Source organism: Drosophila teissieri, chromosome 3L (assembly GCF_016746235.2).
Source record: "Drosophila teissieri strain GT53w chromosome 3L, Prin_Dtei_1.1, whole genome shotgun sequence".
In the NCBI taxonomy this organism is placed as follows: Eukaryota; Metazoa; Arthropoda; class Insecta; order Diptera; family Drosophilidae; genus Drosophila; species Drosophila teissieri.
Window position 1 is genome coordinate 9,024,875 of NC_053031.1, and position 27,698 is coordinate 9,052,572.

The 27,698-nt window shown below is 42.2% G+C and overlaps 2 protein-coding genes across 4 annotated transcripts in view; one reads left to right on the forward strand and one right to left on the reverse strand.

The window, feature by feature from the left end:
- Positions 1-2,996: 2,996 nt before the first annotated feature.
- LOC122618065 lies at positions 2,997-4,727 on the reverse strand. Its single transcript, XM_043794198.1, has one exon. The coding sequence runs from the start codon at positions 4,725-4,727 to the stop codon at positions 2,997-2,999; it is 1,731 nt and encodes a 576-aa protein (XP_043650133.1).
- Positions 4,728-8,043: 3,316 nt separating this feature from the next.
- LOC122617038 (capon-like protein) overlaps positions 8,044-27,698 on the forward strand; it is a 45,353-nt gene continuing 25,698 nt past the window's right edge. For 2 of the 3 annotated variants that reach the window (XM_043792696.1, XM_043792690.1), the window contains exons 1-2: positions 8,044-8,282; positions 13,966-14,585. In XM_043792696.1, the coding sequence (XP_043648631.1) occupies positions 14,484-14,585 (102 nt within the window). In that variant the 5' untranslated portion in view covers positions 8,044-8,282; positions 13,966-14,483. Of the gene's footprint in view, positions 8,443-13,965; positions 14,586-27,698 lie in introns of all 3 variants that reach the window. The other variant, XM_043792691.1, reaches the window with a different exon arrangement.

A 27,698-nucleotide genomic window follows, 5' to 3' on the forward strand; every position in this document is an offset into this window, starting at 1 on the left:
ATGGGCAGCTTAAGAGGTCACAAAGATGAGCTTGACTCGGGGATTACAGTAGCATGAACTCATGAAGAAAAATGTGTATCTTCTTTACGGCTTTAAATTTATTGAACTTGCTAGATAAATGTCGCCAACGCAGTTCTGACAATGCCATTTATTAGACCGACTGACAACTAAGGCACTCCATTGTCACCAGAGAGAGCATTCATCAATTTCACTTAGTTTCGCATTTTGATGGAAAACTGCCAGCCAATGGAAAATCAACTTTAGGCGGGAGGGAAAAACTCAATGTCCTTGGGTGGGTAAACATTGTCTACTCCTTTGCTTTGTTTTGCTTTCATAGAAAGTTCTGTGCTGTTGCTGATTTGCATATAGAAAACTTGTTAATAATGCCATCCCAGGTGGGATGGATAATGGGAAAATACCCCACCGGAATCAACCCACCAAAAGAAACAACTTTTCCAACCGGCTTAGATGAAAGTTTTGTGATTGAGTTTTTGACAGTTTCTGGGAGGGATTCCCCGCCACGCCTTCCTCAAAAACAAAAAGGTGTTTGCACTAAGCTTGTTTTGATTTTCCGTTTATTGTTTTTGCTCAGCTGTCTCGGGAAAGTTTGTAGCTTCTAATTGCTTCAGCTCATAATTAGAACAAATGCAAATGAATGTTGCGTAAATTTTCCCCACTGACCGCAGGACCTTCCTGCCTTCCAAAAAATATTTTGTAAATTTATGCAAATGACAGTGTGCGTTAAAATTCACGACTAATTAGCCCTCGAAAGTTAAATGGGAAACACAAAATATTCGGCATTAATTTATGTTGGAATTCAAATTTTTGTGACGCCTGACAGTTTTTTTTCTTTTGATGCTGTCACGATTTGCATAAACAAATGCAAACGAATGCCAAATCAACGGCAACCAAGAAGGGCGACTGCCACGCCCACCTGCTGTTGGGGAAAAGTTTAGCCATTCAACGTTGGCCATGCAGAAGGCATTCAACATTTATTCAGATGTTGCTCTTGAATGCAACAATGTGGGGAAACTTTAGGACAGCATTTCGCATGCGAATAGCAAAAATGTTGAGTGCAATACAGAATGCAAAAAAGAAACTTCAGCCACGAACTAAAAAATGTTGAAATATTTCGTTACACTTTTTTAGGGTAATTTAATGGCTTGTGATAAATACTTGCATTTCACTTAAATGAAGCCATTTAAATAATTTGAAACATTTCCCGGGTAGATTCAATTAATGTGGCATGTGGTCTGTTCCATATCGATTCGGTCAACACTTTAATGCGTTGCACCGGACATTTCCGGAGGAAAACCGTACGAATTTAACGCTTGGGCCACTTTGTGGCTTAAATAATTACAATTAACAATGGTTTTTTTCCGTCGTACATAATTAATTGAAATGTAATGTTTTGGTTAAGTGGACTGAAGGATATAGTAAGTAGTGGGATATTGTGGGATAACGAAACAATTTTTATTAAATTATAAAATTAAGGTCTTCATTTGATTTTTGTATTTTAATTCGGGCTTTATATAGGTGAGTTGATTGAATGGAAAGACACCCCATATGGGAATACTAAATATTATGAGATAGAAAATTCCAAATATGTTTTAGCACAAATTTGTAAGCCAATTTTTGCCTTTGTTGAAGCAAATAAGTTCCACAAATCTCACCAGCTTCACATTGTGAAATTCACATTTAAACCACACAAATGAGTCTGTATATCGCTGTCTGAATTGTATTTCCCTGTTTTCAGTTTTCCGACAGGGTTCACTTTGAAATGCAATGTGCAAAATGCTGGTATCCCTCGATTTTCTCCGAAAATCAAAGGACGCCAGTTGCGTTGCGAGCGGCAACAAAATCTGCGTGTTTCGAAATTCGACTGTTGTCGCTGTTGACGTTGTTGCAATTAGCCTCGCAATGCGGTTCAATTAGGGGAGTGGCCGCCCCCGAGGCTTGTGGGCGTGGTCCGAAGGCCGCTAGCCGCTAATTTGCATATTGCATTACACGAAAATTTCCAACTAGTCAAGGGCCTGGATGGATGGCGTTGGCATGGAACCAGTTTGCCGGGCACAATGTTGTCCGGCTTGATTAAAAATTTTACGCCGCTTATAGTGTGCATCAATAATTCGATTGTCTGCCTGTTTGAAAGTGGCAACATTATTTTGTAAATTCCCCCAACGATGGTAGTCTTAAAGCACTATTTGCACTATTGATTTTACCATAAACATCCTGTTGGCATCCATAATGCGGCCGTTACTTCACCAATAAACGGAAAATCCAGCTTGTCTGCTTCGTTTGGCCGGGGTGTATTCCCTTAAAGATAAGCCCGACGTAAACGTCAATTATGGGGGCGTACTTCCCGTAACCCAAACCATAGACCAAGCCCAAGCCCAAGGCCGGATGATTGAATGACGGAGGACCGATGTCGGAAACAAAAACCAAGCCATCGCTTAAACCTCGTCAACGCCAACGGCAGCCATGGGAGTGACATTTTTTGAAAGTAATCCCGACGAAATGTTTGATTTATGTCAACGTGTGGAAAGTGCTGCAGACCATTAGTTAGTCGGGAAATATGCGGGCCATGGGTGTGGGGTTTCAGCGGTTCAAGGGCGGTAGATGTTTAACTATCTCAAAAAGTTCTAGTTCCTATTTGTTTCTGTCCCACACAAATGTTTAAACATGCTTTGGAAATCTGGGCACAATATCTTTAAAACAAATATATCTTATGTACATATATGCAAATTATCCTTAGTAATTCATAAAAAAAAGGATTTCATTATTTTGGCAATACAAATTTTAGATATTTTATTTTATTTTATTTTATTTCATAAACATAAGTGATTATTCAAAGGCGCCTAAAATGAATAATGAACCAATTAGTTCAATCAGGTGGCTAATTTCAGGTCATGTACCTATAATTAATCAAACGCTTGGATACCATAAATGGTTATCATTAATGAGGGAGTCAGTTCGGTGGGGTGTTTTATTTCTAATTAGGGCTTGCTAATGAAGAAATTAACCAAAAGTTCGCACAGGAATATGACGAAGGACAGGAACAAGAAGCCGGCCCACAAGATCCAAATCCAAAGCAGATCTCTAACTTTAAATTCTCTGAAAGCAACATATGGAAATGGATCCTTCTGGGAGATCAAGCTTATGGTGATCATTTCGCGCAGGGTTTGCTGCTTCCAATATTCCACGATTCCGGCACTCTGAACCCGATGGATCAGATCGTTGATATGATCTTCGTATATGGAGTTGGACTGCATAACAAGTGATAGCAGGACACTGGTCTGGATGACCCGTAAGTCCGGCTGAACCGTGAAAATCGGTTGCTTGAAGAGCTCCTGTCGCTTGGCCACTATCATCCATTCGGATGTCAAAGCGGAGAAAGCACTCGACTTGTTCAAACCGCTCCTCAGAGCATTATATTCGACGGTTTCCATGAAATTCAACTGATCGTGAATGTAGTTAATGGGCCGGTCAAACACATTTTTTAGGTAAAATCGTTCGGCTTCTTCAAAAAATACGGTTACCGGCGAATCCCGAAGCTGCTTGAAGTTGGAGATCTGTTGCGATGTAGGTCGCTTGGTGAGCAGCGTTTTAAGATGGGCAGCATATAGGGTACTTAGAACCAATCCAAGAAGAAACAGAGTGGCATTGGTCACCTTCGCGCTGATTGTATTCCTCGCCCTCATATTGAACGACTGACCCATAATTCCCGATATCATACGTTCGTTTAGCATCAGATTCGACCAATCAATGCGCTGCTTGAGCAAAAGCGGTCCAAAACAAGTATCCAAAATGGTGAAAATGCTGTAGAAAATAATCAGGACGATTAGGAAATTTCCGCTAACCATCACCACATACACATCGGCAATGGAAATTTCCCGGGCCCGTGGAACTACTATGTACCAATCTTCCATATCGTATATATACGAGAAAACACCCAATTCACTGGGAGTCTCAAAGCCACAGAGGCTGATGGCCATGTTAATGGTGCCATTGAGGGTCATATTCCGCAGAAGGATCAGATTCATTCGCTCACCTTGTACAATGGGTCTTTGCCAGCGAATCGTAAAGTTGTACATACGAATAAATTCCAGTACAAATTTATACACGTAGCCCGTCATTTGCAGTTCGCCTGTTTTCGAATTGCGATATACAATCGATCGGGGTGCAAATTGATCCGGCAGAGTGACTATATATCTGCCAAAATAGTTTCGAACCTTGACAAAGATGGGTGAATCGGCGGGACTTACTTCCAGCCATCGTTGCGGAGCGTAGGGCTGCAGTCGATATATCCTATTTTCCTGTCCAATTACGGCGACGTGAAGGAAACACAGGTGCTCAGCGACTTTGGCAACGTCAGCCGTTGGGATTCCCTGCCATTTCCTCAATAGCAACACCCTCACCTTCCTCATATTCAGGAGACTTCGGTCGAGAGCCTGCCACAAATCCAAGTCCCAGTCCGAATTTCCAGTTTGCCAGACAAGGACGAGCATTTCGCTGTTGTAGCTTCCCCTCACGTAGAAGTCCATCTGTTCGTTGAACCTGAAGACTGGCCAGGGAAATCTCTCCAAGCCAGATGCATTGCCATGCTGGCTATGCTGGAGTAGAAGCACCGATTCATGACGCCTGTCCTTGTTGACGCTGGACAGGATTGGGTTGAGCCAACTTGTCGCGTTGAAGAGCAGCAAAACTGGAACCAGTATCGACCACATATCCTGGCTGAATGGTTGGAAAACCGGGCATGTCGGACCTTATCCCTCAAATAAACGCTAATTAGCGGAGGTTACAAATGATTTGGGGGCTCGCTAATGGACTACGGATTGGAGGGCATTGAAAAATGGGCGTCATTAGCATTCAGTTTTACGACTTAAATGTGCCTACTTACGGGCTCAATTATAAGTTGAGGAAAATCGGGGGTGAGCAGGAAATATGGGTGAGTGGGCGTCAGTTATTTCCATCTCCGGTTGAATATTTCACAATGATTTGTGTCTTGACTGGAATATTTGAACATTTCTAATTGCCTCGGTAAATTGCTTACATTGTTTTTCGGGAAAATTTGGCATCTACGTATGTATCATCCATAATCCTTTATCCTTTTGACTTTATTAAGCTTGCTTGCAATTGATTTTGATACCGGTTGCGGTTGGCAAACAATATTTATTGCATTCTGTAGATTGCTACCTCTTGGGAGATGAACGGCAAAATAACTAATTGCTTGGCTTAAATAACGTATTGTTTTAACTTTAGCCAAGCCACAAGCCATAACTCTAAACTGCTCATCAAGTTTTCAACAAGTTTTTACCACTTCCGCTTCCTGGCTTCCTCATTCTTCATTCTACTTATACTTTTCCTTCAATTAAGCAAGTTAAATGTGGGAAAACGCGAGTGTGGAGAGGGAAAAACGCTGAATGAGTCAAGTGCGAGCTGCTTGAGAAGCGTGTCGCATTAATTTTCACGCGAGTGCATATTTGATTTTCCCTTTTTTATTCATATTTCAGTCGTCTGCTCTTATTTCGTGCTTTTGCATAAAGTCGAGACGGGCTTTTCATTTCCTGCTCCTCGAAGAAGTCGTCGTTGACATGCATAAAATTGCGATGAATTGTTGCTTGGCATATATTTTCCAACACAGCCTCCTTTCCAGAGGACCCAAGCTTTCTTCTCTAGCCGTGCAACACGGCGTATGCGTAATGTAACATTAATTGTATTTATTTGCTTTGCTGATTGATTTTCCCAGCCAAGATGGATTTAACGGCCTACAACTTGTGCCCAGGATAGCGCTAGACAATTTGGTTTATCAAAGTCATTTGGCTTCTGGCCTACAGGCAGCCACGCCCACATAAATTAACGCAGACTTAACGAAGCGTTAACACAAAGGACAAGGACGAGAGTCCCCCCAAAAAAGAAGGAGCTGCCAAACCCAGACTCCGTGCGACAATAAATTTATTGGTTTCATCCTGAAGCTTATCAAGTTCGCCTCGTCTGCTCATCTTGTTCATCGCACAACATGTGCAGTAAATTTTTATGTCAAATGGGTTTCGCCTCCGTATCGTAATATAATTTATGCAGAAAATAATGAGCGTGCTTTTAGGCGCTGCTCGAATGGCAAAAGATGCGTGTGGATGCGTGTTGGCAAAAGTTATTAATTGATTTGGCTTTAAACCTGCTCACTCAATGGTTCATCCCTGAAAATTTGAGCTAAGGTGGGCGGGAAAATGGAAAAGTTTTTTCTTTTTTCGTATTCGTAACCACTTGAAACTCGAAGCCGTTTTCTTGTTGATGGGATTGCCTAAGTAGGGTTGCTTAAGATTTTTCGACAATGTGTTAAGTGAAAATTGACACAGGCCCAGGGGGAAAAGTTTCCATGATTGAACGGCTTTCGGGAAATGGCTTTAAAGGATCTGTGACTTGGGGAGCATTTTAAAGTTTTTGCCAACCCACAAAAGTTGGCCACGTTAAGCTGTGTGAAAATGTTCGCCGTTTTGCGGGCGCCATTTTCAGTTGTGCGCTTTTTTAATTAAAAAAGTGGCCAAGCGGAGGGGGAAAGGGGGATCTGAATACGGCGACAGCCATTTGAACTTGTTCCTCGGCTGTTTTAATTTCCAATCTCTATTCCTGTGCCACTGTTGCAGAAACTCTGGACAAAAAAGTAATTAAAATACTGCAAATATTTGCCCAGTTCGAATGCACTCGCTCTGCATCTCTCGGCCAAGTCGCGCTCGAATCCTTGACCGCATTCCGTATCCTGGCACATCCTGGCGTCTAATGCGGCTAACTGCGAGAAGTATGCTGGCATCCGTATCCTTTCTTCATCGGCCTGCGTTCCGTGTCGTTTGCCTGACAACCAGGACGCATCCTTTGCGAGTTTGCGCTTGTTTGTCATCCTTTTTGCGGTCTCCCCAGCTTTGGCCCTCCATATGATTGCGGCTTCATGCTTTTGCATATTTTCCCATGAATACAATTTCTGCACCCACACACACTCACACTCACACTCACACACACACACACACAACCGCACGCACAGGATCCGCTGGAAAAGGACGAATTATGCGTGAATACTCGCAGATATGCGAACTGAGTTGTCAACAAGCTCAGGTTGTGGCTGTCTCCAAAAACCACCGATATATTAGGTTACTTTCGGTATGCCGAGAATTTAGTTGTCAACTTAGATTCTGGAGGATTTTGAAGAACAGTGGACATTTCTGATAAAAGTCCATGCTAATAATAAGAATTTGTTGGGATATTTCAGTAAGTATAGGTGTTTTTTGGTTTCCAAAATTGATGTTCCAATAAAAATATATTATAACATAAATAGGGGTTTGGTAAAAATAACTTAATGTGGAAAAAAGAAGGTTATATATAAAATATTTATTTAAAATTATTTTGTTTAAGAACTATTTATTAATAAATATTATAATATAGATAATATTATAATATAAATAAATATTCAAGGGTCTTTTTAAGTACGACTGAAAGTGCCTTGTTCAACGCCTTGTTTCAATAATGCAATTAGCACATGTAGAATTTAAATTCTATCAAGTTGTTCTTTCAATCCCCTTCACATGTTTGCCAAGCCAGACTCCTCAATAGAAGCCCTTGTGTGCTGGGCCATGTTTGCCAATGTTTGACCATGTTTACCCTGTGGCCGTCTTCACATCTGAAGGCGACTGGAAGAGAGCCACAGACTCTGGCCGCACAAAAACCAAAACAGAGAAACTTGGCCAAAACGCTGGGCCCAGTTCCCCCCGCTCCCCCCACGCAATCCACCAGCCCCTTCGGCCCACTCCATGGAAAATCATCAGCGAGCACGTGTAGTTGGGTCGTTTTGATTGGCCAACGGCTTTCGCTTTTCGTCACCGCAGAGAGCGAGCATTGCCGAGTGAAACCAAGTTGAAACTAAGAGAGCCGGCTAAGAGCGCGACGAAAACTGGTTTTCCGGAAAAGCACCCTGTAAACGCCAGAGTGCTTTTCTGCTAAACGAAATGAAACGAAACGAAACGGCAGAGGCCGAAGTGCCGCAGTTGTTGTTCGGCGTTCTTTGTGGCCAGACACCAGCGTATACGTATACGCAACGTCATCGTTTGTCTGACGTCGCTTCGAAAAGCGAGAAAAGTTCTGAATACCGGTTGTATTTTCGAAAAAAAAAAATAATCGTAGTAACGGTCGCATATCGGTTTCGTCGTTGCACACGCACGTAATTCGAGTCAATCGCCGTTAATATTCAAAATTCAACAACATACATAGCCCAACCCCCATCCAAAATACATAAGGTAGTAGCTATTGGTATTCTTATATCCATAGTCATTGTGCGCTGCATTCTCGAAAACGGGTTTTACGGCATTCCCAATTCAATTCTGCAATTCTGCGTTTTATGTTCGTGACGAAAGTGAAGTTCTACCCGATCATAATCTAAGCATTTCCGTTTCGAAAGTAAGCAAACAAAATAAACGGTGATTTGCACAATAAAAAAAAGGGTACAAGCCGTGTAAAGCAGACTGGCAAAAAAGTTATTTAATATTCATACCCGTGGTAGAACAAAATCTTCCACAAACAAACATAGCAACAAGTCGGCGCCAACTCTCTTACTAAAAAAAAAATAGACAGACATAACCAAACTCAAACAACGCTGTGTTTATTAACATTCAGCTGAGAGCTTTGGATAGGTAGAAAAGCCTCGTCTTCCGAGAATTGGCAGTTAATTTTCGAAATCACTTCCCCACCAAGCGGGATTAAGAAAAAATATAAAAGAACCGAAGACGAGCCGAGACCTGTTAAATACCCGTAGGTGTTCACAGTGTGTTTGTGTGTGTGTGTGTGTGCGAGTGTGGTATCGGTGAAACTATATACCCAAATAAACAAGATAAAAAAGTTACAGCGGTGAGTCCCCTTTTTCCGATGACATTCGAGAACTATTCAAACCACCCACGCCGCCAAAGAAATGGAAAGTTTTTCGCTTAGACTCTGCACAAAAAACTAGTGAAGATGCGAATTTTTCACAGATCGCAGCTAAAAAACTGATTACGCGACGCTTTCGACGCGTTCTAGATACATTTTGGGCTGCAGTGCAGATCTGGCGAGATATTAGTTGAATGTGTGCCAAAATGAGACGTGGAATACGGCCACCAGCGTGTTTATTATTTTTATAATTTATTGCCCAACAATAACAGCGATACATATGCATATGAATTATATACGTTTTGTTTTTTGTTTTTTCGTTTTGGTCGGTACGAAAACTGTTTGATTGCCGCTTACAACGCAGCATTCTGATTCTGGTGAAATGCATCTGCAAGATACACACGAATGCAGACTGACACGGAAACCGGCGAGGCAGACGCATAATAAACGATAAATTTCAGGGCAATGACAAAATTGCTGATAACTGACCCACCAACATTTCGATTCTCCACTCTCTACCCGCTTTGTTTGATCATTAATAACTTTTAGTTTAAAATATACTTACTATGCCAAAGTTCGCTTTCAAGGTTAGTCGGAGTTTTAAGAGCTACATATATATTTGATGTGTATCTTGGGGCTTAAAACGCTTGGCTAATGATCCCCAAAGTGAATGAATTTCCCGAAAGAAGAACGAATTCGATTCTAGCCCCGCCATTCCCAGTTGATTTGGCAATCGCTGTTCTGCCCAACAGATTTATGTTTTAATTTTTGTTCGGTTTAGACCAAAAAAATGTTGTTGAGGTGCGTTGCGGACGGGGGTGGGGTTGCCTGAGTGGCCGCCTGCTGCTATTTATAGGTGCTCAACAAACATACACACACACGCACACACACGCGTCCATTCGCTCTTTGAATAAAATGTATCTTATAGATACACAGGCAAAAAGTTTTGCATCGCCCAGCCGACTCCTCTGCTTCTTCCCATATGTCTGGGGATGTCTGCCTCATAAATATATGTATGTGCGAGTATGTACGAGTATGTGGCCAAAACGACAATGGCGAGACACACAGAACACACAATCCAGTCGGCAGATCGGGATCTTCTGGCCATCTCCTGGGTTTCTAAGGCGAAGCAAGTTGCCGACTCAGGCAGGCAGGCAGTTAGTTTCTGTGAAATCGAAAACAAGATTGATGCCCAAGCAGCCGGACTTTCCTGGCCAAATAGGAGACAACGCAGCTGGCCTTTGTTTGCCATCGCTATATCCGTTTAATTGCCGTTGTTCGTCTGTTGATTAAAGAAAATAACAAACAGGGAGCGTGCACGGGAACTTGGCAATCTTTTCTTTCAAGTTTTCCCGAAAGAAATACTCAAAATACCAATATCAGTTCGCGACCAGTTTCGTTTTTTCTTGCATAATCCGCTCGGCAACAACTGCTTGCGGCAAGTGCAACTGCCACTGCAACCGCGGAGGCTGCGACTGCGCAGTAAATATCTTTTTTTTTATTTTTTATTTTTCATTTTCTTTTTCTTCTGCCTTTGGTTTTTCGATTCGTTTTGGGGCATGACAAAAGCTGGCAAGCGATTCGCTTCATTCGCTGCTACGTAATTGCAAGTTCGAGTGCAAAACTTGAAAAACGGCCACAAATTGCAGCTGACTGCAGTTGGGCTTTGTTTGCTGGCCATCCCGCTTGCACTCGCTTTTGGCCAATATCTGCTCAGATATCTGCACTCGTGCATATATATATTTATAACTCGTATATTGCAAGAACCGGAAAGGAAGTGAGCGTGTAAGTTACCAAGACTTTGACTCCGAATCGGAATACGGCTCCCAGTCGGAAAACCGGTTATCGCCTCTCGAATGCTTCTTTTCCAAGAAGCACGCCTTTCAGGGCTCGCCAAGTCATTCACTTGCAGCCGATTCGAGTTTTTTTTCCATTTTATTTTCAGTTGGCTGCGCCACCGCGTTGCAGTTGCAGTTGTAGTGGCAGTAGTTGCAACAAATGTTGCAGTTGCATTTGTTGTTGCTGCGCGGGCGCAAGAACAAATCGGAGTTGGGAGAAGCTGCACCTGGCAACAAAAGTTGAGAAAGTTGGATAACTTTTGTAATAAATAGTCCAGCTATAATATTCCATTGATCTGCTTACTTTACTTTATGAAGGAGAATAATTAGCTTTGTGAGCAGTATTTTGTTTAAAAGAAACACCTTCCCGTTTTCCTAAGTGTAGTGCAAAGAAGCACGAGTCGCCGAACAATGCGAAACCGATAGCTGCGCGTTCGCCAGAAGATAGAAGGTAGAAGAATCCAAAGAGCGACGTGCGTAGCATGGAGGTTCGAGTTTGTTGCTTGCACCACCGGTGGGCGGCAGGGGCGTGGCAGTGGCAGTGGCAGTGGTGGAGATGGAATGGTGGAAACAGAGGTGGGTGCTAAGTGCTGGGCAACTTAAGTGCCGTCTCTTGCATTTCGCTGGCTGGCTTTTTGTCTAGTACGACGCATGTGCAGCCCGCTTTCTTGAGGTACTTGAACCCTATTGTCCATATAAGTAGGAGTGTGTATCTGTTTATGTGTGTGTGTGTGGCCACAAAATGGCGGAGGAGCTAAGGTAGCTAGGTCCTAACACGATGATGTATGTACTCCTGTGGGCGAACGAACATTGAACTTTGGTCGGATAGCAAGGAAGTATATGGAGCAAGGCAAAGGGCTTGAAAGTAGAAATATAATGAGAAACTTCAAGGGAAATTGTAAAATTTTCTGGGAAGCTCTAAAGATACTTGAATAGGTTTTTTTAAGCAGCTAGCAAGTTTAAGAAGTTACTGACAAATTATTTCTACAAATTATAATAACAAATCCGTAGAAGTACTTTGTGAAAAAGTTGCGGTGATAACGTAGAAATTCCTTGATATGTTAACCTTTTAAACATGCAGCAATGTTAGTTCAAAAGATTCCAAACAGAAGCCCCATTAGGCTAAACTCCGCGGGTCAAGCTTCCACACCTTCCTAATCCCCGCCTGAATGCAGGCTGACCTCAAAACAAAGCTGATTTATGTCGCTCCCCGGAAAGTGTCAACTGGCGGCCAACCTCAACCCAATGCCCTCCATTCCATTCGATTCGATGCCATTCGATTCGAATCCAATCCGATGTCCGGAGTGGAAAGAGGGGTGGGGGAGGGGGTCTCGGCGGTATCAGCTGCTGGCAATTTGAACTCAATCGACACCCAAATTGATAACTTAATGCGAGACAAAGAGGCAATGTGCAAAGTGAAAGAGATGGGGCATGGGTTTAAAAAGTTGGCTCAGCATATTTATTCACTGGAGAGAAGACATTGCCAAGCAATTCGAGACTTTGCAAGAAACCAAAAAAAACAGAAAAAAAGGAGCCAGATAAACAAACGAGGCAACAACTAAAGTCATCGCTGGGCCCCTTGTTTTTGTTGTTGCCACTTTTGTTGTAACTTTGTTGTAGTTGTTTCCGATGCTTTTTGTTGTTATTGGAGCTGCGCTTGGGCTGCCTTGTCATTTACACGCGTAAACGTCCGTGACCCTCTGGCCTGGCTTTCAACGTACTCCGCCAACTGGAAGGCTCCAAAAGACAAAGACAGCACAAAGAGCAAACGAATGCGGTGGGAAAGAGACGGGAAGAGGCGGTGCGAAAGAGACGGAAAGAGGCGGCGGGAAAGAGGCGGCGGGAAAGAGACGGGGATGCTAACCAGCTGTTGACGTTAAGTTCAAACTTTTGTTTGGGGCTTATAAACTTATTAAGCGATTGAGCATCGGGGCATGAGAAAATCGAAAATATTAAACACTCACTAAAATGAACGATGGAATGATAGAGCAAATCACGATTAACAGATAATAAGTACAGATCTGTATCAGAAATGAAATCAATTTTAATCTGTTTTATTTATTATTCCATATAGCAATCAATTTAGCAATTAAAATCACAATTTAAATCTATGCTAAATTAATGTGGTCATTGCGTTGCCAATTTACGGAACTAATTATATTATCATTTGCAAGAGTGAAAGAAAAGAATGAATAAAAAACAAAAAAGGATTAAACGCTAAATTAAAGTTTAGCTGGACTTTATGAAATTGTTTTCATATCCTTTAAGCAGCTTAACTATCAAAATTCAACCGAATTTAAAATGTAAGGTCTGACAATACTGAATAATTGAAATGGAATTAGCTCGCCAACTTTTGTTTAATTTTTTGTTTAAAACTATAACAAACAGCGTAACCAAATGGCAGCGAAGTTGTGAATCATATAAATATTTAAAGTCTGCACTTATTAAGCTGCAGACTCTCTGAAAAATTCATAGTTCGCAATAAAAAGACGAACAAAGAGACCAAAATAGCAAAAAATCAGTAGTTAAGCTTAAAGTTTGGCTGTGTGTGCTTACAGTGGGCGCTTAATATAGTGAAAAGGGTAAACTATTACTATTTTGATTTTCATATCTAGCCAATAAAGTTAAATATTCTATAAGATGGCCATTCCTAAGATAGCCAGGTATATACTGTTTAGAATATGAAATCCGCATTGGACCACACGCTCTCATTACTGTAGTTGTCTATTTGAATAAACTTTATGAACACTTTAACGCGTCTCACAATAACCATGTGAAAATAAGCAATATTGTGTTTCATAGGCCGAGCTCGATTAAAGTGCAGACACCACTTCCTGAGCAACAAATCGAATTACGAATTCAAAGCTCGAATGCGACACGTGTATGTAGGTGGGCTGGCGTCCAAGTTCCAATGCGAGTCGAAAAACCAATTCAGAATTCGATTGGCAACGGTGTCATCGCACCACGAGCTCGACTAGTGAGTGAGTCGATTAAAGCTCGTGATTAGCATGCTGTTGCTTTCCAGCGAACCCAAAGCTGACTCAAACCATTCAGTTAATGACTCACTTTAATAGACAGCTCGATGGATTGACGGAGTCACAGCGATTAGGCGTCATTTGATTACAGACCGCCAATATCGGACTCCCATAATGCCTTTCTACTTTTCTGCTTTTCTACTTTTTCATCACGAATATCTTTTCTGTTTTCTTACCACTTGCAGATACACCGCAGACAGAGGCGATTTCATAATAAAACGTAAAAGCAGCAATACGGCCAAAGAATCCAACTGACGCAATTCAATTTGCCAGCATCCAGTAACCGCAAGCTCATAAATTGAGATTAAGCAAGAGCGCTCAACTTGGCCAAGAGGAGGTTTCGGGCTCACGGAGGGTTTTGGCCAACAGCACAGCCATTGCAATCGCAAATCAATCACTGAGCGCTCGTCGCCCCACCACAATTTGCATGAGCCAACTCGGAAGCAGCCAGCACAATCCGCATCTGAATCTGAATCTGAGTCCGAACCAGAATCCGAATCTGAATCTGAATCAGCCGACGCAGATTCAGATACAGGGCCATCAGCAACAGCAGCCAAGCAGCCAAAATCAGCAGCCAAAGCGTCGGCCAAGTGGCGTTTTATGGCAATTGCGCCATCAGCTGCAAAAGCGTAGCACGAGGAAGATGAAAACCATTTCATGATACTACAAGTGGTCCGAATCGGTGCTATTGAACTATCTGAGAATGCCGTCGACGCCGTACGACCTGGTCCAGGATGACCAGGATCTGCGGGTGCCGCTGCACGCCGAGCAGGCCTTCTTCCACGGCATCACCTTTCAGGCCAAGGTGAGTCAATCCATCTAAGGAATTTTATCCTTTTTTTTAGACCGTTGGGTCTTTATCTTTGGTAGGCGATCTATCGGTTTTGAGTGTGTTTTTATGTTGCAATAAATTAACCATTTGGATAGGTTGATCTCCTGCGAACATATGGAGTTCGCAATTTGCTTCGGCTATTGTAGGGAAATGTAAAACAGTAAATTAATATATTTTCTAGACTTTCTACACTTCTTTTTACAATTAACACCTAACGGATTTGCTGAATACGAATTACTTTTTTCATTTTAAAATATTTAAAGCTATTTATACTAGCTAGTTTTCAATAAAAACTGTCTTTAATTTGGCATAGCAAACATGGTCATTAATTTATATTGCGATACATACGCCGATACTCACGTTTAATTAACCGGATTTAAGTTGACTGAAGAGTCATTCGAAATAACTTATAATATTGTTAAGATGATTGTGGAATTACCTATCATTCACATGTATAGTATTCCATTTCTGGGTATATAAATGTTTGTTTGCCTGGAATATTCTTCCGCAGAATTGTTTACATTCTTCTGCGAGATTCGTATTATGTAAATCGGATTCTCCGCTGAGAATTTTGGCGGAGATAAAATGCAAACAGACATCTAGAATTTCCAATTTTACGATTGTGACATTTGAGCGAGTAAACTGTTCTATACATTTCGTAAATGCAATTAAATTTGTTGGCCATATTTTGCTGTTGGGGTAGTTGGATTCATTTATATTCAGCATTTTTCAATGCTGCTGCGGTTGACGGAAGCGGCAATAAAGAGTTTTCAACGCAAAGAGTTAGTCAACTGTCACAATTACCGGACTGCGTTGTTTTTGTCATGTATGCTGACATATACATATATACATATATATGCATGTATATTTACTATATAGGGGGATACAAATTGTAAACAAAATTTCCATTTCGGTACGATTGTCTGCGTATCGTGTTCAATTATACAGCATCGCATTCTGAGCATTTGTTTAGTTTTGTGTGCGTTTTTTCTGCCTTCGATGTTTTGCTATCCTCTTTTGTTTATTATTTTTGTTCAATGTGTGGAAATTGTTTGCATGCCCAGCTGCTGCCGTTGTTATTGTTATTGTTATTATTGTTCTTTTGATTTTGATTCGATCAGTTACATGCGGTTGACCAAAATTTCAATTAATTTTGCCTGCAAGATTGATGAGCTTGGGCGCCCCAGTGAAAGGTAGTTTCATTGCCCAGGGAAATTGGAAAATTGAAGCCATGACAGTGGGGAGTGTGAGATGTGGCAAGTTCATGTCATGGGTTTTCTTTGGCCATTGACTTTGGCCGAACTTTGTATGCAAATCATCTGCAACATTAGGCGCATCATTCTCACGTCTCCCAGGCAACAGAGTTTCGTTATCAAAGTCGCAGGCAGCCTGGTATTTTGCATAATTTTTGTTTGTGTGGCACGGCATTGCACTTGGAGTGGTGCTGCAGTTGCAGTTGCAGTTTCAGTGCCAATTAAATCCACTCGATTTTCCGTTCCGAATTGCGGAGGTAGCTCAAAATTACAGCAAACATTTATGCTTTGACAACTGTTGAAGTGGTACACTGAAAAAGTTTTCAAACAACGGTAGCTATTTTTACTAATGCAACTAAATTAGTAAAATGAAGCTAATAAATAATAAAGTGTAATTTGTAAGCTAGAAGCTGATAAAATTGGAAATATGTCAGTTTAATTCTAGCCTTACAAATAAGAATGTAACTGCATTTCCCCTTGCTTTCCAAAGTATTGTATGAAAATATCCCATTCAACGTCAAGTGTAATCCCAAAAAAGTATGCGGAATATTAACAATGGAATATTTTTCTTGTGTAGAGCTGGTTTTTCTTTGCATTTCCATGCACGTGCTCTTAGTTCCCTCCCGCAGCTCAACTGCCACCGCCCAGAAAAGAAAAAACTCCACTATTATTTGCATTTTTCCATAAGCAAAACATCGACAAAAAAAAAGTCAGAAAAAAAGTTTTGCACTCTGTTACGCTTTTGCAGTTTTCGCTTTGTTTGTGCTTTTGCTTCAGCTGCAGCTTCAGTTTTGTTTTGGCATCGTCGTTTGTTTGTTTGTTTGTTTTGGCTTTTGGCTGAGACTCGCTTTTGGCCCAAACGGTGAATATACCCGTACCGTTAGCGATTTGCCATATATACTCGATGGCTAACCCAAATAAGATGAACCAGCCAACAAGCCCAACCCACTGCAGTTTCCGAAAGCCCAACAGAATATATATATATGTATTTTTGTGCTGTGTCAGCGCCGAAACTTCATTTGATTCATCTGATTCATCGGATTCACATGTCAGAGTGTCCAGTTGGTATTATGCGAGTTATGAATCACCGCGAGTCAACTAACGAGTGTTAACGAATAGAGTGTCCTGAAGCCCTGGCATATCGAATGGGGATTTCTGCGATTGCTGGGATTTCAGGGATTTCAGTGATTTCGCCAACGACTTTACTGCTTAGATTAATTGAATTTCACGCTTTGATTTCGCGATTTCTGGGGCCCGAGCCCCAGAGCCATGCTGCATAAATCTTTCAAAAGGTGTATAAATTATTTCCTCACACGCACCAAACGACCGGCGCCCGAAATTTTGTTTTCTTCGCACTTTTATATGTATATGTACGTGTATATGTATTTTGTTCGGTTTGTTTGTTTGTTTGGCGCCTGGCAACACGGCGTATGTGTAACACGGATTTTTGCCCCGTGATTTTTTGGCCAAATTCTGCTATACCAGACTACGCTGGCCTATGAAATATTTACGCGATTGCATCCGATTCAAGTCGATTTATTTGGGCTTAACAACTTCCGACTTGCGTATGGGGAATTTATGGCTCTTTGGTTCATCAATTATTTGAGCCAAGTGGAATACCGCTGATGGTTCGGATCAAATCCAGAGGGCTTAAATTTTGGCCAAAAAGTTCATTTATTTATTTATTTATTTAACTGCAAAGGGGCAGGCAACTGACATTTCCTTATGGGAGCCGCTTAAAATAGCAGAAAGCAGTGCGAATTCAGATTCAATTTCCAATCCAAAAGAACCGATTTCCGGGGCATATAGAAATCATGTTAATTATCATTTCACTCATCGCGCGTTACGGTCTCTCGGAAAATATAAAATATGAACATGGTGCTCATCATTCATTTTCCACGATGGGAAATTATTTTTATTTTCGGAATGAAAATAGCTACGCTCGAGGTAAAATTAATTATTATTTACAAAATAATATTAATTAAGGCGAAGGTGAAGCGCATATGTTCCAATTTTCCACCAGCACAATCCAAGGAAAATCGGGTCGAAAATAAAATCGAAAGAAAAGCAAAATACTGGCGAATACGGGGGCACATAAAAATATTAAAAAACAAATAAAATGGAGACGGCCACACATGCCAGTGGTCCACGTGCTACGAAAGTGTGTGTGCTTGTGTTTTTGTGTGCCTTGGATTTTCCTCAGTTTTCCTTTCGCTTCGTGTTGTGTTTACCCATTTTCCATGTGTACGCAAAATTATGAATGCCGTTTCAGACGTTCGGGGCGTATACGCAATATAGTCCCATCCACCCGCTGTTCTTGCTATTCTGTTTATCTGCGAAGGCAGACCTCGTTTGTGTTTTAGAAGCACTGGAAACATGAGGACGGAAACTCCGGTGCTGGTGCCTCGTCATATATCAATTTCAATTATCTGGCATTTCCGTTGAGGCCTTGGGCATTTCAAAAGCATTTCTCCTATATATAAATTATATTGGCAGCGACAAAAGGGACGACGGCCCGAAAAGGATTATGCGGCCTGCAATTTAACTTGGGTCCTGTTCGTCCTGGTTGTCCTGGTCTCAGTCCTGGCTGTGCTGGTCTCGGTTCTGGCTTTTATCAGCCGCAACTGACACCAGCAGGCCCTCCGAGGAAGGCGTGAAAAATGAGTCATAAAATGCAAATAAAATTCGAGAGTCCCTTTCGCACCAGAAGTTTGGCGTTTTATGTGCCTTCTTAAAGCGTTCTTTTCATAGATTTCAGAGATTTTGTTGCTTGCACTTCCGTTCTCGTGTTTGCTTAACCTTTTGCGTAAAGTTCAATTTGCTCGTTAATAACTTGATAAACATTTGTGCTAGCGCCTGGATTTGCCTCCACTGGCATTGCGCCATTTGCCAATTTGGTTCGGGTTTACATGGGATAATTAACACGCCTCACCGCAGCCCGGATTTTATGGCCAGCACTTTTGCTCAATTCGCAGCTCATCTGCGGAAAATGGCACGGCATCATCGTGTGGCATCGTCAACAAATGGCTGGTCTGCATCCAGTTTGCAGCTTCCAGCCTCCCATCCCGATCCCGATTCTCGATTCCGATCCCCAGCACTGAATTTCTGATTATTCCTGTGGTGGCCAAACGCATTTGGCGGTTACCTATAGCATCCACATAATGCAAACAAACAAGCTGTCGCCGTTGAAATTGAACTTTATGCATACGGTGTAAATTTTTAATGGCATTCGCGCTTCTCTCTGCGCTGCATCGATTTGCGGCTGCGATCCAATAATAAAATTCAATATTTTCAGTTACTTAAAAGTGCTATACAAATAATAGCGGAAAATGTACTTTTCCTTGTGGCCCAACAAAATGGCATTGGCTTATCATATTCAGTGCAAATTTTCGGCTAAATGCTTTTATGGCTTGATGCCGGCAGCCATCTAAAAGGATATTCATCGATGTTCATGAGCGTGTGAGTGTGCGGAAATGGTTTCCATTTGCCGGTTTCAACGACTGACTGGGGGATTCATTTGAATTCGATGGGATGTGGGGCCAAGTCGTGATACCTCTCCATTTTTTGTTTTTTTGTTTGGTTCTGCTTTAGCCAATTCCTCTTCCAATTCTGTTTGATTATTACAGATTCATTCCGCTCATTTCTGAGCTGATTGCTTGGCTGAGCTAATCGATTTTTCTTGTTTCTCCCCATGCAACCATTCTGCCTTTGGGTTACTCCACTTTGGCTTAGCATCGCCCGTAGATAGGGACACTATGGGCCACCTACTTGAGCCTCTTTGGGCCATAATTCTGTGGCTGTATTCGCGTTTAATGTGTGTCAAGTGCCACATTAATGCTGGTCGTCAAGGATTAAGTGGCCATTACTTGTCCGCACTGGAGGACTTTGGTTGGCTTATCTAGGGTGTCGCTTGCCAGCTCATTGATGATGATGATGATTCATTCATTCATTCAGCGGTGGTCAATCGCTGATCAGTGGGCCATGAATGCTGCACATGCTCTACTCCACTCAGCTCATTTATTATCTATTACACAATTTTCTGTTGCAAATTGGCTGGAATTTTGCAATTACACCTGGCGCGGTGCAGCTGGGGCAAACGAGTTCCAATGACTGCCAATGAGTCAGGCACTAGCAGAGCGCCCAGGCTCATTGCAGCCGCCGTCGAGGAAAATGCTTTCTCACCCACTCCGAACTAGGCAGCCAGCCAGACATCCCTGTTTCTGGCCAAAATTGGTAGCACACGCAAATGTGCAAACTTTTGGCCCGGCCAGCAACGTTGTGGGTGCCTAGCGAAGCGCTCAATGGCGGAAGTTGCAACGCCAGCTGCCGTGGCACGCTCTTTCTTTCCTAGCGTTTTCCAAACCAGGCCCATAACCACCGAACATCGAACATGGAACACCGACCCTTTCCCAGGCCGCTGACAGCTGTTTGCTGTTTACTGTTTGCTGTTTGCTGGCCAACTGGGCTTGGCCGTGGCCCAAACAAAGCAAATGAAGCAGCACAATCGAATGCGGGCTGGGTTCAATATTATGATGCCCACTACTCTGTGCAGCAAGGGGTATGTTCGATGAGTCATGAGTTATGTCCCTTTGACATTTTATCAGAGTCCAACCTCTAATAACTAATCAAGTTCATTTGGCATATATAATAGGTGTATAATTTAAATTAACTACATTTATATGATACAAAACTAGATGCAGGGTAACTCGCTTGTCTCACCTCTGCCATCTTTGTTTTTCGGTAATGACAAGCGATCTCTGATCATTTTCTGCCAATTTTCCCATTCGACCAGAAGCAAATCGCAAAGGGTTCCAGCAGAGACTCGTTAACTGCAGCCGCTCACGTTTCATTCATTCTTGCAACAAAAAAAAAAAACAGAAAAAGATGGAAAATTATCTGTGCCGCTGCATCAAAAGCGCCGGGAGCTGGTAGCTTCTCTTCTGCCAGTCTAATCAGTGACAACCAGCAAGAGCTGCAGCCATCGGAAAAACTGCAATTGAATTCATTTCGCTATGCGATCTTTCACAGTTTTCCCTGGGCCTCGGCTTTGGCTTTTCCTTATCTCAGCGACTGTCGACGGTTCCCTGCTACTGCCACTGCAGCAGATACAGATACAGATACTGCTACTGCTACTGCGCTTGCCTTTGCTGTCGTTTTGCTGTCAAGTGCAATTATGTGCCACCATTCACAGCGACCTTTGACATTGCCGCCATAGACTCACAAAGAGACTGGCGTCATGGGGCAGAGCTGGAAGATGGAAAATGCTGGAGGATGAGGTGCAGCTTTGCAGATTGCGGACTCGAATGGAAGGGCACCGCTGAATGGCTTTTTTGTGGCAAGCCAGTCAACTGCTTAAATCAACTTTATTGCCAATAATTAGCTTTGAGGGATCTACAATTGTGTTTGGGCTCTTGCACCAGATTTGGGCCAAAGTAAAAGTCAATATAGGGTTTTTTTGTATCAACAGTCAAGTTGGAATATATATGGTCTTGGAATATAAATACATTTTTAAAATTATTTTCTATTATTTAAGTTTTTATTTCTGTCCAAGAACTGTTCTCTAAAGTGCTAATTTTTTGAAGAATATATATATATTCTTGTTATTGAATTTGGTTCATGGTTGTAAAATTAATTTGTGCCAACAAGAACACGATTTTAAAATACATTTTGAGATAATTGTTTCGAGGAACTGCCTTTGTGTTTATTTAAAACATATTCAAAAGGGCAATGAACAAAATTCGACCACTTCGTAACAACATATCTATTGAGTTTCAAAATATACATATTTTTCAATGTATTCCTGTACATTCTTGTTGGAAAATTAATTGTGTGCCCTGGATGAAAATGTTCAACTGAGTGCGTGGGCGTAACCTTAACCTTCGGAACGGTCACTTCAGAGGAAAGAGGAAATTGGGGGAAGCTGAGTTCTAATATTAATGCTGAAATTGCTTGCCAAAGATGCTTGCTGTCAATTATTTAGGCATTAATTAAACACTTTGGCAGCTCGTGCTGCTGTGGTCGATCGATTCGATTGACATTTTTGCGGCAGAACGTCGGTCAGGCGTTTTTACCTGCCCAGCTGGACCACACCACCCCCTCCGGCAGTCAACGCCGATTGGCCGACTGGTCGATTGGCTTTTCAATTAAATTTATTTGGCCCCATTGTGCGAGCCGACTCTACGTGAGTCGTGGCCAAATGGCAACTAATTTGCATTTGCAGCCAAGACGGCAAGAAGGGGGCCGCATGTGAAGTTAAAAGTTATTGGGCAATAAATAACGCTCTGCCAAATTCTAAACAAACATTTCTTCGACACGATGTCGACCGTGTTGTGTTGGGATACTGTGAAAGTTTTCCACTTGATGCTGGATACAGCGGCAATCCAGCCCAACTTTTGCCTCCCCCTTTTCGGTGGGTGGAAATTAGCATAAAAGTTTTTGCCGTTTTGGTGGCGGGGGGTGCGGCACTTTTGGCATTTTTAGCTCTTGCCGCCTTTCAATCGTAAAATGTAAGAAATTTTGTACACACACACACAAACACACACATGTGGGACCATAAATGGACCAATTTTCAATGCGCCTTCCGCCTTTTGTTCCGCCAACTTTTGCCAAAACCAAAAACCATCGGTGTTTTTCGCCACCCAAAAATCATCTTGCGGAACAATCAACGTTTTAGTGGGTGCCAGTGGGTTGGTGAAAAGAGGGTGCGGCGCCAAATTGCTTAATTGAAAGCCTAGCCAAATTAATAATTGCCCGCGATTGGCGCCTAATTGTTGCAAATAGGAAAAGGCGTGCGACCCACACCGCGTATACGCAATGTTTGTGTATTCTTCAGCGCGCCGCTCTTTTGACCTTTTCAGCGAGCGGAGCGCGCGTGCTGAAAGCTTTTTCAATTAGCCAACAATTCATTTGCATTCTCGGCGAAAATTATTTGCTACAAAGTACTTTAAAAGATTTCGACGGCTTGCCTTTTTTCTTGATACTATTAAATAGGGTTTTCAGTTCAGAATAAAATCTGTTTGGATTTTTATAGGGTATCGATGAAAAATCTATTTAGTTTAGAAATATATTTCTTCCATTTTATGTAGTATGTAATCTTGTTGGGTTGCTTAAGACTAAGCAATTATATTAATAGAGTATCATTAAAGTATTTAAAAAGTTCGCAGAAATCTAATTACTTGAAAAAGGTTCGCAAATTAATTTGGCACTAATTTATTGCCCTTAATACCAATTTTGGGACTCTGTTGATCTTTAAGAACTTGGTTGGCCTACTGGTTACACTCTGAAATGCGAGTGCGAACTAGAGCGGAATCAGCTTATTTGCAAGTTTATAGGGCGTGAAGAAAATGTATCCTGCGTTGTCCTTGCGTAAAGAAAATGTATCCTGCCTTGTCCTGGGTGCGCTCAATTAAATTTGCGTTTTGCCCGAACTTGGTCGCTGGGCTTTTCTTTGAATTTTAATTAAAATACATTTTGTCAGCTGTCGCTTAAAGTTGTGGACTTCTTTTGGGGGCCGTAAGCCGCCTCATAATTGGCTGGTAATGTGGGTGGGCAAGTGGGTGCTCTTTGGATGGATGAGTGGGGCACTTGAGTGGGATTATGCAAAAACAGCAGAGTGAACCAGGACAACAGAACAGCAGCTACTAACCCACTCCTGGCCGTGACAAATGGTCGGGGATTCCCTTGTCCTTGTCTAGGGTAAATTAAAATTGTGACTTTGGCACTTGTTGGCATACGCAAACAGTGCCTCTCATTTTTAATGAGCTAACCAAAAGCCCCGGGGCCAAGGAGTACTTTTCCTGGCCTCCGGTTCTCCGGCTCTCCGATGTCCCTGGGTCTGCGGGCATCTGGGCATCTGGGCATCTGTGGGTATCTGGGTATCTGGTTATCTGGCAGCTGGGATCTTGGCCAGCTCTTTTTTGCGCCCTCGGCCAGCAGTCGAGTGCGTTTGTCAGCCAAACTGGCTTGCCTTTTGTTATTAGTTTGTCAAGCTGTCGCTTTGGTCTATTGTGCGTGGGTGGTGCACTTTGCCATGCCGATTATCTTTGTTTTATTTGTCTGTGCCACTGGCACTTTCTCCTTTCTCCTTCTTCTTTCCTTTCCCCTTTCCAAATAATCAAGGGATCCCCATTCTCCGCCCGCTGGGGAAACCAACAGATTGTCCTGGCATTTGCCAAAAATAAAAGGACAGCTGTTCCGCATTCATTTCGGCTTTCTTTACACACCTCCTTGGCGCCTATACATATTTCTCTGTGGGCCTTTTAATTATTCAAATTTATTTGTCGGCACAATGTGTGCGTTTTTGCCCAGTCCTTGACATATTAATAGAAGACAATCAGGATGCGAAGTGGGCTTGAGTGCGTGCGGGGGCGTGGCAGCTGCTGTCTTTAATGAAACCACAGTGAAAGTTTTTAATGAGTTTCGATTCATTGCACGACGCAGGACCATGTCTAACACACACAAGGACTTGTTGCACTGGAAAAAACCTAAGGAATTATTATGAAATAAAAAAAATAATACCTCAAAAAGGTTGTAATGAATATGGATTTTCAAAAGCAGAAGTTGCTTAAACGAATGGTTTTCCAATATAATTTCTTTGCAGGTGACTCAAAGTTAAGTGACGCAAATGTTTATTCATGGCCACATTATCTCTCTGTGCACGCCTTCAATCAGCTGCGTATTTCCTTATTAATTAAGTTTGCTTAACCCAGCATCCCCGCACCAATCTAGACCCAACGATTGGCAATCCCAGTCCCCGGGCCACTTTCGCTGTGGCCAGGACTTTCCCTCTGATCTTTGCCAAGGCAAATAAGGAATAGGGAAAAAATCGAGCGGCAATCCTTCTTGAAGTCACCCACCTTGGCGCCTAGAAGAAGTTTTCCCTGGGAACCTTTGGCAAACTTTGCACGTGGTTTTAATTGCTTTCGCTCGGTCTGCTCTTCTGCTGTTCACGTTATCTGTGCCTGGCCTGCGGCGAGGGTTTGCCTTTGATTAAAATTACTTTTGATTAGTTAAATGAGTGCGGTACTCGGAATCGGAGAAGTCTCCAAGTGTACAAGAATGCTTGGCAGAAGTGGATGGTAGAAAATGTGTCGATAATTCAACTGCAGCCTATAAAAATGCCAGTCACACTCGACAATTTCTCAGGATTTTGCGCCAAATCCATTGCAACCGATTTCTTCCGTTGCCTTGGAATGTGTCCAAAGTCCTTTCGACTGCTCCTTGGAAGCGTGTCAAGTGCAATCTAGTGGAGCCCGGGGGCCAAAGACTACATTGGTCGAGTGGAACATTTGTCTGCCACATGCTTGACATCCAGCGGAAGTGGTGGCCACATATTGCCCGGCCAGTGCGCCGAATAGATTCTGAACTGTGCTTTAATGTGCCCCCAAATAAAATATTAAACATATATATATGCACATATACAAAGATGAATAATAATTATAAACAAAAACATATCGAATGGGCGGGGATTGCGTGTCAGCAGTCGCTCAATGACAGCCGAGACACATAAATAAAAATTGGGAACTAAATCATATTTTTTGGCAATGCCACAAGAATCTTTGAAATTCGTTGATAAAAATAAAGCGCTCGCCACTAAATCCACGGACAACGGTACTGTTTGAAAAGCCATAAAAATGTGACGAAAGAGATTGCGTATCGGCCACCTGGACACAGTTCATAAAATTCACAGCGAAATTAAGCGCGAAAAATGTTGCTGAAAACGATGACACAGTAGAGTACTAACATTTTGAATTTAAGTCGAATAAATAGAGTTTATTTTACTTGTTGGCTGCATACACCATTTTTTTTTATACTGCCATCTCTTTGCGCTCCATTTATCTTCGGCAAATTTAATTTACAAACTGCCCCGACAACCATTATCTAATTAAGAGCTCCATCTTTCGGATCTATGTCCCATTTCATTGGACTCCGTTTCGGGCGTTTTTCTATTTTCCAAACGACATTTCCCCAGCAATTAAGATAAATGTCAGTTTTGGTGCAAAATGTTAAGCAACATTTTAATCAATTTTGTCAATTAAAACGAATGGACAGACATTTGGAAATGGCTGCAGCCACGGCAAAAGGGACTGTGAACCACTGTGAGGCAGACAACCAACGCGCTTTCGGTAGGACGACAAAAATTTAATTAAAAAATTGGCAAAGTGAGGCATTCGTCGACGAGCTCTCAAACAATTTAGCTCATGTAACAGAACAATCGAATTAGCAGGGAACTGTGATGCAGCAGCAAAAGTTTCAGCCATTTGGATCGTGAATCATGGCATTCCGTCGAGGTATGTCTTATAAATTATTAATGAGTATTAGTGAACAGTCGAATGAATCGAATGAATTGAATGCACAATGCCGGCATTCGGAAACTAAATCGAAAATAAATAGCGCGTCGACAGGTATTAATAGAAAATCGCTTCGTACACCTTGACATTGGCTTTTCTCACGAACAACTGGCGAAACAATTGTTGCAATGTCCTTATGGGGGAATTCAAGTTGCGTGAGGTGGCTGAAAAAAACTGGCCCCCAATCCAAAATCCAAATTGCTTTTAACTTTTTGCCTTTTTTTCCCATTTTGCCTTTTTGCCATTTTGCCTTTCAGCTGCGAAAGTCGGGCGAAGTTTACTGGCTTTTTTCGTTAGCTGCCAGAGCTCACAAATTGCTATATAATGTGCGTGTCCTCGTTTCGAGTTCGTTTCGTTTCTTTGCCATTTTTCTCGCGATTTTCTCCCGGTGAAAAGTATCATTAACAGATCGCTACAGGGAGGCGGATATCGCGACTACATTTTCTTTCTTTTATATTTGGCTTTTCACCGAACTCTGCCTAATGTTTTCCCATTTTCCCGTTTCGGGTGACCACACCCTTTTTGCGCCCCGACTTCATTACTTCTATGTTGCGTGTCATTCGGCATTGTCCCCAAAAAGAATAGTAATATATTGTTCGTTTTAATATTTCTTTTACGACCCGAAACATTTCCGCCGACGGCCACACGTTGGGCATATTGATTTTTCTCTCCCTTTTCATATTAGTTAAATTAAAGTTGAATGGGGGGAATGGCAAGTGAAGTGGAAAATTTTTAGTTGGCACCAGCATTTTTGCCCAAAAACTTTCCCGCTGAAAAACGCTTTTCTTCACATCATTGAGCCCAAAAATGTGTTGGAAAATCGAACTGCGCCCCAAAGAGTTGCCTTCAACTGTCGGCAGCTGTCAAATTTGAGAAAAAGGCTGCACATTCGTCTTGCAACTTCTGTCTTTGCGAGTGGATATATGTTCGGGCCATTTGTCATAGATTTTTCGGTTCGCCTCGTCGACTTTCTTTCTTTTTTTCCGATTTTCTTAGCTGCCGCATGGCGGGTAGAGCCAAAATTAATTGCCAGGCTGGGATTGTATGGCAAATTGCATTCCATTGTTGGCTAGCTGTTGGAATGCATACTAGTATATCGCTCATACGCACCGTCATCCAGCACCGGCTGCCACTTAACATATTCAAACGGGCAATGGGGTGTTCATATTACGCTAACAAGCACGTGTCCTGGCCCCTTGGGGGAATGTGTGTGTGTGCTAGCCGACGTGTTTGTTGGCAATCTGTACCTGGCACAAAAGTGGATGCCAAGAGGATCTAAGCTGCATTGTCTGGCCTGCATAAATTGACTTTAACATGCATTTATGCGCTCCAAAGCCCGGCTAGCTCGGCTTTTCCGGGCTCCTCGTAGCATTTTCCTGGCATTTTTGTTGCCCCAGTTAGCCTTGGTAATTATATTTGCTCGGCTCTAATGGGAAAGGCAACTGCACTGGAGCTTCTGTGCCTGATGCACCACAGATGCTATT

Excerpts from the sequence above, each read along its gene's own strand:
- LOC122618065 (XM_043794198.1), bottom strand. The coding sequence starts at position 4,727 with ATGTGGTCGATACTGGTTCCAGTTTTGCTGCTCTTCAACGCGACAAGT.